A 14,162-nucleotide genomic window follows, 5' to 3' on the forward strand; every position below is an offset into this window, starting at 1 on the left:
ATGGAGGCAATCCCGTTCGAAGACTTCGACGAAATAAACGAAATCTCTGTTAGAAATATCAAGAAAGCATGCATGAAGCACTACGGTATGTTGGAAACGATGTCCTGCGATGCACTTGCAGGGGAACAGAGACTCTCTTGTTCCTCTGTAAAACAGTTGCCAACGTTAAAAAGGATCCATGGGCGATTCATAGAAGGCAAAGTCAAGGACGCTCCGATTGAAGTTTCAGCGGGGGTCGGTGGGCGGCGGAAGCGATAGATCAGCGACATTTCCCATGGTGAGAATGCCGGGCATGGAAAGACTGAGGCTGCTGTCACATCAGTACCTCAAAGAGCGTCATTTCAAATTCCATGCAAGTTTGCCCCGCAAAGCCTGTCGGTTGTTGACATGCTAAAATTGGGAAAGCTTATTACCGATACCACAACCTCCGCTGAGATCTTTAATTTTGACATGTCGGTAATGGCGCGCACCGGAAGACCAACAACCGTGGATTTTTCTATTGAACCTGAGCCATTTGGAACTGGTGGATTTCGTAAGGCGTTCAAAGCGACTTCCAATGACAGAGGATTCAATGGCTCAACATGGGTGGTGAAGAGGTATCTAGAAAAGGCTGCGGTCGACATCATTGCTTCACATCGGAGGGGACATTCCGCCAATATATCAACAACAATGGGAGCATATGTGAGAGCGTAAATGCTGATTCTTTGATCAAGAAGGCAGTGTCTGGCAAACGTCTCATATAAACGGTCAGAGAGAGAGGTGATGTTGCTGGATATTCAAGTCTGTGAAAGTTGCCTTTTTGACCTGGGGAGCCCTTTCGGCGAGAGCATCTGGATCTACATTGTACATTACGACATATACAAGATCCCGCGGGACGTTAAGCTCGTGGACCTGTCTAAGTTTTTTGTGCAACGCTCGGTAGCCGAGAAGTTTTCCCGGCCCTTCCAATTCTTGCTTTAATGCCTCTTAAATGAGATAAATGAATGAGATAATGTGCTGTCCGTCAATGCCGTGCGAAATCGATCAAGCAGCCAAAGGGGCGTAAAATCTGCCTCAATATTGCCACCTTTGCGTGGCTTTAGAATGGTCTCACTCAATATAAATCAATTAACTACACATATAGACGAACTAAGAATCCCATAAGCAAACAACGATATCGATATTATTTCTATAAACGAAACAAAACTGAACGAGAGCATTCAAGATCACGAAGTTCATATTCCGGGATACGAAATAATTCGCCGAGATAGACTTACGAAAGGCGGCGGGGGGGTATGCTTCTACGTTAAAAATTCAATCAACTTTACAGTACGATCTGATCTACATATGGATGCATTAGAGAATCTTTGCTTGGAAATCCATAAGCCAAAAACAAGACCTTTTGTGATTGTTACGTGGTATAGACCACCTGACTCTCCTATTGGCATTTTTTCACCTTTTGAATCCCTAATTGGGAAATTGGATAGTGAAAATGTAGAATTTTTTGTACTGGGAGACATGAACTGTGACATGGTCACTGCACGATATGACAATGATACATCCAAATTAAAGAATATTGCTGATGTCTACGGACTCGAGCAACTCATCGCTGAACCGACGAGGATAACACCCACCTCGTCAACTTTAATTGATTTAATTTACACCAACTGCTCGGATAAGATCGCCTGTTCGGGAGTTTGTCATGTTGGGATAAGTGATCATAGCATGGTGTATGTTTATAGAAAACTTGCTCTGAACGGGATGTCGAATGGACATAATTCAATAACATACAGAAATTTCCGAAAATTCGATTGCCAAAATTTTCGAGATGATATTCAGTCTCAATGTTGGAATAATGTATATGAGTCTTCCGACCCAAACGAGATGTGGCAGCAATGGAAATGTACATTTCTAGCTATCGCTGACAAACATGCTCCACTGAAAACGATGCGCGTTCGTTCACGAAGTTCTCCGTGGATTACCGCTGAGTTGAAAGACTTGATGCATAATAGAGATATATTAAAAATCAAAGCAATCAAAACAAATGATCCCAACGATTGGGCAGTGTTTAAGAAACAAAGAAATTTAGTCAATAAGCAAGTACGCTTAGCAAAGCAAGTTTATTACCAAAATATTTTTAACAAGCACACTAGCGACTCCCGAAAGACCTGGCAGACTATAAACGAGCTAACTTCACGTAAATCTGGGAAAATGTCAGTGACATCACTAAAAGTGAATGGATTAACGATAACTAATCCACTGGAGCTATCAAACGAATTCAACAACCATTTTGCTAATATTGGTCCAAAACTTGCCAGTGAGATAGATTGTGATAGTAGTAGCTATCAACGATATCTTGCCGGTACAGATAAACGGTTTGAGCTCCAACCTACTAATCCAAATAAAGTATTTTCACTTTTAAATAAACTAGACAAGTCAAAAGCAACGGGCCTTGACACAATATCTGCTAGGTTTGTCAGGGAATGCGCTGACCTTATTTGTGTGCCGATATGTGATATTTTCAATCAATCTATTAGCCAAGGGAGGTTCCCCAGATGATTGGAAATATGCAAGGGTTACACCTCTCTTTAAACAGGGTAACCGCGATGATGTCAACAATTACCGCCCAATATCGGTGATTCCAATAGTGGCGAAAGTGTTTGAAAGGATAGTTTACGATCAATTGTATGCCTATCTGGAAGAACATGATATTCTATATCAAAATCAATCAGGGTTTCGTGCTACTCATTCAACTGTAACAGCATTGTTGGAAGCGACAGATTCTTGGGCATATAATATTGACAACGGGAAAATCAATGGAGTCATTTTTCTAGATTTGAAAAAAGCTTTTGACACTGTTGATCATCAGATCCTCCTATCGAAATTAAACTATTATGGTATACATGGCAAATCTTTCAAATGGTTTCAGTCATACTTGGAAAACCGCACACAGAAATGTTCTGTGAACGGGTCGCTGTCCAGCAGCTGCTCATTAACTTGCGGCGTCCCCCAGGGGACCATCCTCGGTCCACTATTGTTTTTATTATCTATCAACGATCTTCCAAATTGTTTATCAAATTGTGAGCCGAGGATGTATGCTGACGACACACACCTTACATATGCGGGCGGTGATCTTACAGCTTTGTCTGAATGAGGACTTAACAAACGTTTTCAACTGGCTACAAGCGAATAAACTCACACTGAATATGACAAAAACCGAATTCATGCTAATAGGGTCAAGGCAGAGACTGGGTACTCTCACAGCTTCACCAACAATTAGAATGAACAGCACTCAGGTGAGCCAGGTTACTTCTACAAAATCGCTTGGTGTGATTATAGACGAAAAATTAACAAAAAAGATTGCCTCTGGTATCGGGTGCCTAAAGCGAGTCAGGCATCTGATCCCAGCATCGACCTTACATCTGCTTTACCAAGCTTTAGTAAAACCTCACTTTGATTACTGTGACATTGTCTGGGGTAGCTGTGGGATAACGCTACGAGATAAGCTGCAGAAATTACAGATTAGAGCAGCCCGTGTTTTGACATTTTCCAGCTATGATGCCGATGCAACTAAGCTACTTGAATTTTTGAGTTGGAAAAATCTGACAAGCCAGCAGGAAATTCATAGAGTTACCATGGTTTTCAAATGTCTGCACGGGCTAGCTCCTGAATATCTTAATTCTAAGTTTAGATGGCGTAACTCTGCTTATGACCTCAGGGACTCTGAAAATAAACTCAATGTTCCTCTACCTCGCACTAACTATTATCGAAAAAGCTTTAGCTATAGTGGAGCCACATTATGGAATAGTCTTCCATGTGATATAAGGAACACAGAGTCTCTGGGGTTATTTAAACGCAAGATCAATGCCACTCTATAACGCACGGCATTCACGGAAAACAGCTTTTAGTTATTAGTTAGTGTTTTAATTTTTAAATAGTTTTAGTTAATGTAATTGCTGATGAATTGTTTCGTGCTTAAATAAAGATTATTATTATTATTATTATTATTATTATTATTATTCAACCTCGTCGACCTGAACGGATTGGTCTGTGTATTTGATGCCAGAGTAGTCCAGTCTTCTGTCTGGCGTCCTTAAACTCCACGCATACTCACTAAAATCCCTTGAAACAAAGTCTTAAAGTTCAATTCGACGAAGATTTTGCTTCACATAACCACCTAACGCGTTTTTTAACTCCTTCTCTTCTCCTCGTCTGCTAATCGTTGATTCTAATACGAGCAGTCGCCATTTTAAATAGGAGCACGATTTTACCCGAAAGGCTCTCTGGTCTCTGGCAAAGCTAGGCCAAGAAGATTATTTTTTTCGCTATGGCAATGTTAGGCCATGACCAATTTTTTTCCGTTTTAGCTATTTTTTCCCCTATGGCAACGATAGGACATGAAAAAGTTTGCTCTGACCTTTTTTAATTCCATTTTAAATTGTTTTTAACAACTTTTCACAGCAAATTAATTATAATTTCGCTCCAATTTTTTTTAGTTCCCGAAATAATTTACTTCGGATTTAAAATTACTTTCATAAAATATTATTTTCAGTAAAAAACAAAAAGGCATAAAACAAAAAAAGAAAACAAAAAAATAAAATAAAAATAAAATATGGATATACAAGAAAATTGTTGAGACATTGGGTTTTTTGTTATGGCAGTCTTACGACACCATGGTTCACCTTTTGACTTGTTAAAGATTTCGTGCGTTTAGAGTATGGATTTGGTTAACATCACAGTACTATGCCTTCTTACGCTCGCTTCAGCCGGTAGAAGAGTAGAAATAAGGGCTGGATTCTAATGTTCAACTTATGCCTATGAAATTTCCGTGTTCTTGGATTATTCCTACTCAATGAAGCGTTCACTAACTTATATAAAAAACATCTATAAAATTGCTTGCTGAATTTTTTTGCACTCCTACACATGGCTCACTAACAAGTACAAAGAACATCATTTTTGCCATTTCGTGATTGTATTATAGTTATATCATTTCTCTTTCCCTAGCATGTCGTCCCTGGAGATAAGTAGCAGCGAATCCTGTGGACCTGTGCAACACAGGCTCCCATATTCCCAAGAACTTACTTTTTGGCCGTAATCTGCTTTCAAAAATGAGATTCAGTCACACCACAACTGTGCTTGATCCTCAAAGTAGTTTATTCTGACGAAATTCGAGGTCGAGATCGTTATCGTAAACTACAGAAAGCCCTACATTATTGTTATGCCCCTAAATTACGATACAGAAAATACTTCAATGAGGATAAAAAAAAAGTTCTAAAGGAATATTCTAGCTGCTACTACAGCTCTCTTGATACTGGTTGACGAGTATACTTAAACAGCGATCTTTCTGATACGAATCAATGTGACAAACAGTGAGGAACACTTCTTTACGGTAAAGTAGCACCAGCCACAAATAATTAAAATACAAAAAACCAGCTGGTAAAGTTCAGTATATTGCGAACAAAACGTGCTTACATAAGATAGCTAATAAAAGAATTACAGAAAGTGGCTGAGAAATAGTTAACAGGCTATTTGAAGTTACGTTGTTCTGGAACCTGCAATTCGCGCCATTTCACGCAACTCACTTTCTTCTGTGTTCACCAAAGTGTCAAATTTGTCGAACTCTGCTACCGTTCCACGTTTCAAAAGTAAAATTTTATCACAATCTTTGATGGTGTTCAATCGATGAGCTATAGTGATGACCGTAGAGTCTCTCAGTTTTTCACGCACTACGCCCAAGATTGTTTTTTCTGTTTCTGGATCTACATTTGCAGTGGGCTCATCCAAGACGATGATCTTGTTTCGTTGCAACAGCACACGGGCCAAACAAATCAACTGTCGTTCTCCAACACTGATATTTGCACCATTTTCCAACAGTTCGTGATCAAGTTGCCCGTGAAGACTTTTCACTGATTCTTTCAGTTGCACATCTTGTAGAACTTGCCATAAATCTGCATCTGTAAACTGCTCAACAAGATCCAGATTTTTCCTCAGTGATCCATTAAACAGTACTGGACTTTGCCCAAGGACGGATATACATCGTCGAGTTTCCTGAAGGTTGATTTCCTTCACCGGAATCCCATCAATGACTATTTCATCACACGATTCAGGCATGCGCATTAGAGCTGCCACAAAAGATGACTTTCCAGCACCAGTACGGCCAGCGACACCGATCTTTGTTCCTCCTTTGATATTGAGTTTGATATTCTTCAACACTTGTGGTCCTCCCGGATAATATCTCAAGGATACTTCTTTGAATATGATATTTCCTACATTTGGCCAGTTTTCCGGGGGCCGTCGTTCTATCATATATCCAGGCTCACATTCAAGCTTGGTATATGTAATAACTCGTTCAACTGACGTCATTAGATTCTCGACCTCTGAGGTTGTTCGGATGGCGTAATGAGACCGCGCAAGTCTTTGAACAACGTAAGCCAAGGCAAGTCCAGCAAAAGCTAATTAGACGAAAAATTGAAACTAAAAATTAACCAAAGAAGATTTTAACTGATTTTCCACACTAAATAGTCAAAAAATAGCCTTGCCACGCCCTTGTCATGGAAAGTTAAACAAGGCAATACAGGGGGTTTTCCTGAGAAGATTCATTTATGTGGACTACTGCATAAAGTTGGCATGAGGGAGGCCTGTTTGTTGGGAAAAAGATGCGATTAGAGCAAAAAATGGGTGCGAGGAAATTGCACCGATAAGAGTCAATCAGATTGCAAGGATCACCAGTGATTTCAAAAATGGTTGTAACAAAGTATTTACTCCACTTAACGACTCGATTGACCACTAGTACTTAAAATTACGCACAATATTAATCCTTGTTTTCCCTCAGTTCTGAGCGAATGTAATGTACTACACCTTCCACTGATCACCTGAAATCTGATGACACTCTGTAAGTATTTGGGTTTTCTTGCGCCTTCGGTCACTCAATCGAATTAGGGACTGGCTTCTTTTTGTAATACAAACTCACCGGCATCTTGAGACATAATAACAGCTGAAAAAGCCACTGCACCAACAAATAAGGATGTAAGAATTTCAAATCGCACACTGATCCATTTCCCACCGGCCATTACCAAGATGTTTGCTTGATTCAGAACATCATGATGTCTTTAAGAAAGCAAGTGAACAGGACAAAATTAGTGGGTTATTCATTGCTTTCTGATCATTTGAACATATAGGGGATCAGAAACAACGTCTATCTGAGATGACGGAAGGCTCTTTACCAGCTTCTCGTCTCTTCTCGGGGAGGAGCGAAGACCGGACACGAGAGATCGGCGGAAATCGAGCCGAGGATGTCGGGTGCCCGTTTTTTTCTGAGGGAAATACTATTACCTTGCAGTAACTATTTATGGAAATGACGATATGGCGTCTTTCTTTTATCTCTATAAATCAAGTAGTTAATGTCTGAGAATCCATTGCCAAGATGCAAGTTGTATAAAATTAATTAAGACGAGGCAGACCCACCTGTAAAACTGATCCACAAAATCACTTTGTCGCTCTCTGGTCCGAATCGTCTCCAGTCCATCAAGGGTCTCCGAAATGTGAGAGAATACTGGACTACGACTTATGGACGCTAACCTCTTAAGTTCCCTGGATGTCTTCAAATAATACGTGGACAGGTATATAGCAACCACAATCAATGGCATAAGTATGAAAATAAGCCAAGGATTCATAACAGTCGGGACAATTAGTGATGCAAGCATATTTAAGGTTGAGTCGATCGCTAGTTGAAATGTCCTTGGTAACTGCTCGTCCAACCAACCGATATCTTTCGAAAATCGATTAAGGATTCTTCCCGCGGAATTTGAATCAAAGAATAAAACAGGAGCTTGTAAAGTGGCAACGACCATCTTGTCATGAAGACGCTCAGAGCATCGCAAAAAGCAGGAGAGTAATACATATGTTCTTGTCAATATAAACATGAGGGATACAACAGCAAGACATCCATAGATAACTAAGTTTGATTGATCTTTCTGATCTTGAGGGAGTTTCTTTGTCAAGAACGAGAGCCACACGTCGGGAACAACCAACATCCCTGGGTGGAAAGAGAAAGAAAAGTTAAGTAAGACTCAGGCAAAAACTTTTTATGTGTTGATTGTCTTTCGTATAAAACGGAACTAATATTTTAATTGCTGACTTGATGTATCTTAGATACACACACACACTGATACTCGTTAGGAAACTATTTTTGCATCCAATGTATTTCAAATCGGAACAAACTCAACATTTTTTATCCTTGCCGGTAGGTCAATATTAGATAGGAATGTTGAGATTTTCGAGGGATAATTTACACCCTCTAATTACAGAGATAAGTAAAGCATGCTGCAAATGCAATCCAGTCTTGGATTACTTTGGACTCTAAAATTAAATTTAGGCAATCATGGCAAGCTCTTTCTGAGAGGCTGTTTTAAAGTCGTACCTTGAGCTACTAAAGAGAAAAGGATTATCGTCAAAATCATCCAAGTTGACATTCCGCTTCTGAAATAGTCCCAGTAAAGCTTGGAAGAGATTGCACCGATTTCCCGATCTTCTTGTGGCATCATAAGACTCCTGGTTTCTTTCGACGGAGATTCCATCTCAGCCAAGCAGGCAGCAGCTCCAACACTTTCATTTTCGTTCTCTCTGACAAACTTCTCACCTGTATTGTCTTTTGAAATCTTCATATAGAGCGGGTCAATAGTTTTATTAAGGATTCCTTTGTCTTGCAGCTCCAGGAAACTCCCTCTTTCCAGCACACGCCCCTTACACAACATAATCACTTCATCAGCGTCTTTCATGTGGTCTTCTTGATGAGAGGTCATCATCCGAGTTTTATCGCTTAATAGTTCTTTGATACACTTTTCAAATATGTGTCGTCCAACTTTGAAGTCCACGGCGCTCAGAGGGTCGTCCAAAAGATACACATCTGCATTAGCGTACACTGCGCGTGCTAAACTAACCCTAGCCCGCTGACCTCCGCTCAAAACAACACCTCGTTGGCCGACAAGCGTTTGATCAGTATCAGGAAACTGCTGGAAGTCGTCAGTCAGAGCGCAGGCCTCAATTACTCTGGTGTATTTTGAATCATCGTATGACAAACCAAACAAAATGTTGGCTCGTATGGTTCCAGAGAATACCCAAGCTGTCTGCGGAACATACGCTAAAGATCCTCGGCAGGATAATTCTTCGTGTGTGCATGGAACTTCACCAGCGATCACAGAAAGAAGAGTAGATTTCCCACTACCAACTGGCCCGGTAATGACTGTTAAACTACTTGCAGGTGTGCAAAACTCGATATCTTGAAGAATGTAGGAGTCTTGTCGCTCCATTTGCTTGTACGCCAAACTTCTCACACGCAATACCGTTTGATCTTGTGATTCATTCAAAGTGGAAGAGCCTCCCATATTTTCTTGGCAATCTACTGAACTCCTCTTTATCTCAGATGAGTTCCTCGCTTCAATCTCTGTTTCTTTTCGGCTTGAACGATCACTTGAACTGATTTGCAAATTTTTCAAAAGGAGAAATTCCTCAATTCTGCCAAGCGAGGCGTAAGCTTCGTATCCCTCTAACAAGGCAAACCCGAGGAAAGTGCCGATACATTTCGCGAGCATGTTGTTAAATGAAATCAACACAAAAACGTTGAATGGTGTCAGAGTTTCTTCAGTCAGCACAAGGGTAATGACTGACAACAGTGTTGCAATGATGACAGAAGTGAATCTTAGAGCCAAAACACCTGCGCGTAGAACACACATCTTTTGAATAATGGCAATTTCATCTCTGGAAAAAAAGACAAATAAAATTGGGATATTTTGACAACGATTTAGTCGATGACATACATACTTAGTGGTCTTGGTGTTCTAGGCGATCTTATTGGTTCAATATATGAAGTTTGTACCATTCAGAAAAAACTACTATCATGCACAATAACTCATTTCGCACGAAATATGGAAGTAGTGGCACAAAATATGGAAATGGTGGGCTGTTAAATAAGAAACAGGCTTGCTTTCATTTGGCCAGAAGTACAATTGGAATCGAGTAAGAACAAAAACAACATTATTTCATCAATGGGCGTCTTAAACAGCCTGCATGAAACTTGAGTTCTGTATCGAGCAATTAGTTTCATAATATCTTTACATACCTTCGTGGTTTCTTGATTTGTTGGCGGTATTCATCTTCCCACGCATGCATTTTGATAGCACGTATCCCTGAGACAACCTGATTCATCAGAGAGATGCGTTGGTCAGAGACCGCTGCTGTTTGCAATCGCAGAACCGCGCCCCCTTTGGACAGTAAGACGAAATATGGAAGGAGAAGATACAAAAAGAGTACTCCCATGAGAGACTGCCAGCCAATGTAGTACACCATCAAAAACGGAACAATGAGGAGCTCAATTAATGTAAGGAAACCAAAAAAGATCCACCTGATTGTCTCTCCTTCCAAACGCTGAACATCGTTTGAAACCAGGTCAATCACTTTACCTGTTGTGTACTGTAATAATGCGTCTTTGCTGAGTAAAAGTGTCTGGAAAAGGGGAATAATTTTTTTTTAAATAAAACGTGAGCACGGTTATTGAATTTTTTACCTTCTGATTTGCAAAACGCAGTCATGTTGTGAGCTTACACAGTAGCTCCGAGTTCACAGCTTAATTCCGACAAATATGGTCAGTTGTGTGAGCAAGCCGTGAAGCAGGGCGTAAAAATTTAAAACACGCATTGAAGGTATTCCATTGTCCTAAATCTTTTTACGCGTCCGCGAGAAAACAAGAAGGCACATTTTACGTAACAGCCTAACTCAAGTCGATCTGAGCAGTCTCTTTGCTCGCCTCCCCTATGTAAACAGATTAATTTCCACGTGAAAACGTCTCAGTTTTAGCTACTTCAGACTGCGCAAAGCTTTGTGAACTTTAAGAAGGTCGACTTTCTTTCACAAGTACGAAGTTATCCGTCGTGTTATATTTATTTTTGGAATGGAATTTGCTTTTTTCTTTCGGTCGTTGTCAAACCAAAGAAAAGCTTGTTAGTAGTAAGGGCTAATAATCAGTTGTGTGCGTTTTTACGAAAACAATTATCCTATTCAGACCCTCCCCTGACGACTGAATTATTACATCCTCTACATTTTATAGAAGTAAGGTACCTACCTTATGATAAACAAGACCATTCAGAGCACTACTCAGGGTTATTCCCATTAATTCACATCTGTACATAAGCGTTTGAGATGAAACTTTCTGCATCAAAGAGCTGATACTCAGAGCCAGCGCACAACCATAGAGAAACATTTTCTGCTGTGGCTCCGTAGACATCAGCGATGAAATTAGATATCCAAGGAGCAAAGGAGAGGGAATACGGAAGAATGAGCGAAAAACACCCATGCAAATGAGGATCATAACTTCCCTAAAGGAGATTGTTCGTGTGACGCTTTTCCAAAGCTTTGGTCGTCCTCGCGGAGTTTCATGGCATTTTCTCTCTTCCTCCCTCCAGTTCTCCTGAAGATTTTCGGTTACGAATGACGTACGATTTTCTTTTGAAAGAGGTAAAAAATCACTTTGCTCCAACGCTCGTTGTTTGCCTGTTTTGAAGACACTGCTCATCCACTGGTAGAGAACATAAGAAACAAAGCCAACCTTCTGCGGAGCCTTTTCGTCGTCTTGCGAGATCTTGTTATACCCGTGCCTTGTCATCTCCAGTTAAGTAAAGCTAACAATGCACTCTAAGATAAGAAGGAGAACATGAATTAAGTCAAAACACAGACCATCAACTGTAAGTTCAAATCACAAATATATAGACAACTATTATAGCATAGACATGCAGGAATTGTCTTTTGAGAAATGCATAGAGAAAATAAAATATCAACAGCGATTTTGCTGATAATTTTACAAATATAGAGAGATGTCTAAACTAAAAGCAGTAAACAATCATGTTACATGTTACCAAGTTATTAGCAGATCTATGGAAAGTTCTATGCACTTCTATTTTAACTGAACATCTTACATTTTACCATGTTAATAGAAGATCTTTGGAAATTTCCATGCACATGTCTGGATCAATTTAAAATTGATCATCTTTCATTTCGCCGTATTAATAGAAGATCTATGTAAATTTCTATACACATTTCTGCATCAATTATAACATGACGTCTTACATTTTGCCACGTTACTGAAAGACCTATAAAAAATTTGCATGCACATGTCAATTATAACTGGGCATTTTACATTTTACACAAGCAGAAAAAAGGTTTTTTTTTCTTCGTAATATTTCTTATATTGCTTAAAATCGTTGTCCCATTTTAATAGGATACATATGTTTTCTTAGGCTTTCTCGCTAAGAAAACTTTAGTTTAATACATGTGTAATACATGTGTAATACAACCAGCATTTAGTGTTATATACATAGCCGGGAAAGTGTAATTCATCATTGCTGATATATTTTGTAAGGTTAAGCTGTGCCATTCATTAAAAATCCATTATCATAATTATCATAATTATTACCACTTTTAATTACACGTCTACTAAATCATGAAGTTGCGTTAATATATGTCCGTGGCCATTGTGGTAATTAATTCTTAACGGCTACTCATAATGGCCTTGTTTAAGAATTGTGAGATTGTTCAAACACACTGTGTCAAAGCTCAATGGATACTAATAGTGGCCTTGTTCAAGAATTGTGAAATTATGGCCTTGTTTAAGAATTATGAAATTATTCAAACACACTGAGTTAAAGCCACATCGTAAATTGCCGACGTACACCAGTTTTTTTTTTTTTATTTTTTTATTTTGAATATAAAGGGGAGTAAATATGCTCATCTGCCTTTTGTTTGCTACAATATCTTATACTTCTGTTGATGTAAATCTCATGCAGTGAGTTTGTTGTGGTGGCAGATTGACCGTAAACCTTTCATCTTACCAAGAAAGGAACAAAGCACTGTAGAGGAAGCCTAGAGAGCAGACAAGCGCGTGGGTTTTTTTCAAATTTGAATGTTAAGTGAGTCGCCGTAGGAGTGTTATTTTGGTCAGAGAAACAAAAGCACGAAATACTTAGCTTTTCATAAAGACGCGAACTAGATTGAAAATATACAGACGTGTAATTACGCTTTGTTAATTGAGTGATTAGTAGGAAAGTGTGTGAAGTTTCGAATTGTGAATTAGTCGTTGATTTTTTACTTCAGCTTTTGTCATGGACTGATATAGCGCGAAAGTGTCAGGGTATGTCGAAGAGTTTAACCCCTTTCCTTCTTGCCCACACAAATTTGCTCTACGTCACCGGGTAAGTAAGTATTGTTAGGAAAAACTTCCTGTATTGCATCTACTCAGTCCACAAAAAACTAGAACATTTAGAGTTATGTTAGTTGTTGATTTTAGCCTGAAACAGGACCCTTGAATCAATTTTGAGTTTTAATCAATTATTCAGAAAGTTGAATTATATAATAACAAGCCTGAGGAAGCAAAGTCCAGCCAAAAAATCTCCTCCTTACAAAGTATTTTCTTTGCACTTCCCATAAAGGAAAAGAAGATATTCTCCGTGGGATGCGATTATTCTAGTTGAGGTCACCTGCGTTCCTTCATGTGATAGTAATCACTATATTTGAACGATATAGCGAAGCCCTATCCCGACTGTGTTCGGCAACTTATGAGCAACGTTTGGTGTTTGGAACAACTCTTTGCGGTCCTAGCAACCTTGTGCATTTTTTGCCTTTCTGAACAATTTCTTAGCAACTGTCTCCGTTAAATTACTTACCATGAACGGAAATAGATGGATAGAAGCCGCCTTTATTTACAAACAACTCTTTACAGCTAAATTTATTATTGCGAATAACGAAAAATAAAGAGCACATTCGGGACAGGCCTAGTACAGTGTCCTCGGAGGAAGTCCACTATTCTTATTTCTTTTTGGGAGCCACAGAATTTCAAGCTTGACAAATATCAAGAACAAGGCAAACGAGCTGTCATTCAATTGGAACTATTGGGCTAGTGTTCTTTCGTAATGCATGTGAAAAAACAACTCGGTCCACCAAAACTCGAACATGTACACTTTAATACTGGTTGTTGATTTTAATTTAATTAATTTTGAGTTTTACAGAACGTGTTCTGAAATGGTTTTTAAAAAAATCTCGATGTTCAAAACTAATATGTCATTGTTTTCTTCAAACTACCTCCCACATCCTCTTATAACGCTTAAAACCCTTTTTTATCAAAAGACATATTAAATAGC

General features: G+C 39.2%; 1 protein-coding gene and 1 pseudogene across 1 annotated transcript; one reads left to right on the forward strand and one right to left on the reverse strand.

Moving 5' to 3' along the window:
• Positions 1–14,162, forward strand: part of LOC149049874 (uncharacterized) — a 59,523-nt pseudogene continuing 45,361 nt past the window's right edge.
• LOC113667886 (ATP-binding cassette sub-family C member 4) lies at positions 5,116–11,664 on the reverse strand. The gene is made up of 6 exons (XM_089194038.1): positions 11,096–11,664; positions 10,097–10,479; positions 8,399–9,735; positions 7,444–8,014; positions 6,950–7,086; positions 5,116–6,431 (listed from the first exon to the last, which is right to left on the reverse strand). Exons 1-6 carry the CDS (start codon positions 11,633–11,635, stop codon positions 5,515–5,517), a joined length of 3,885 nt encoding a protein of 1,294 aa, XP_089050164.1. The 5' UTR covers positions 11,636–11,664; the 3' UTR covers positions 5,116–5,514.

The sequence above is a fragment of the Pocillopora damicornis genome, chromosome 2 (genome assembly GCF_964200805.1).
Source record: "Pocillopora damicornis chromosome 2, jaPocDami1.2, whole genome shotgun sequence".
NCBI classification, from domain to species: domain Eukaryota; kingdom Metazoa; phylum Cnidaria; class Anthozoa; order Scleractinia; family Pocilloporidae; genus Pocillopora; species Pocillopora damicornis.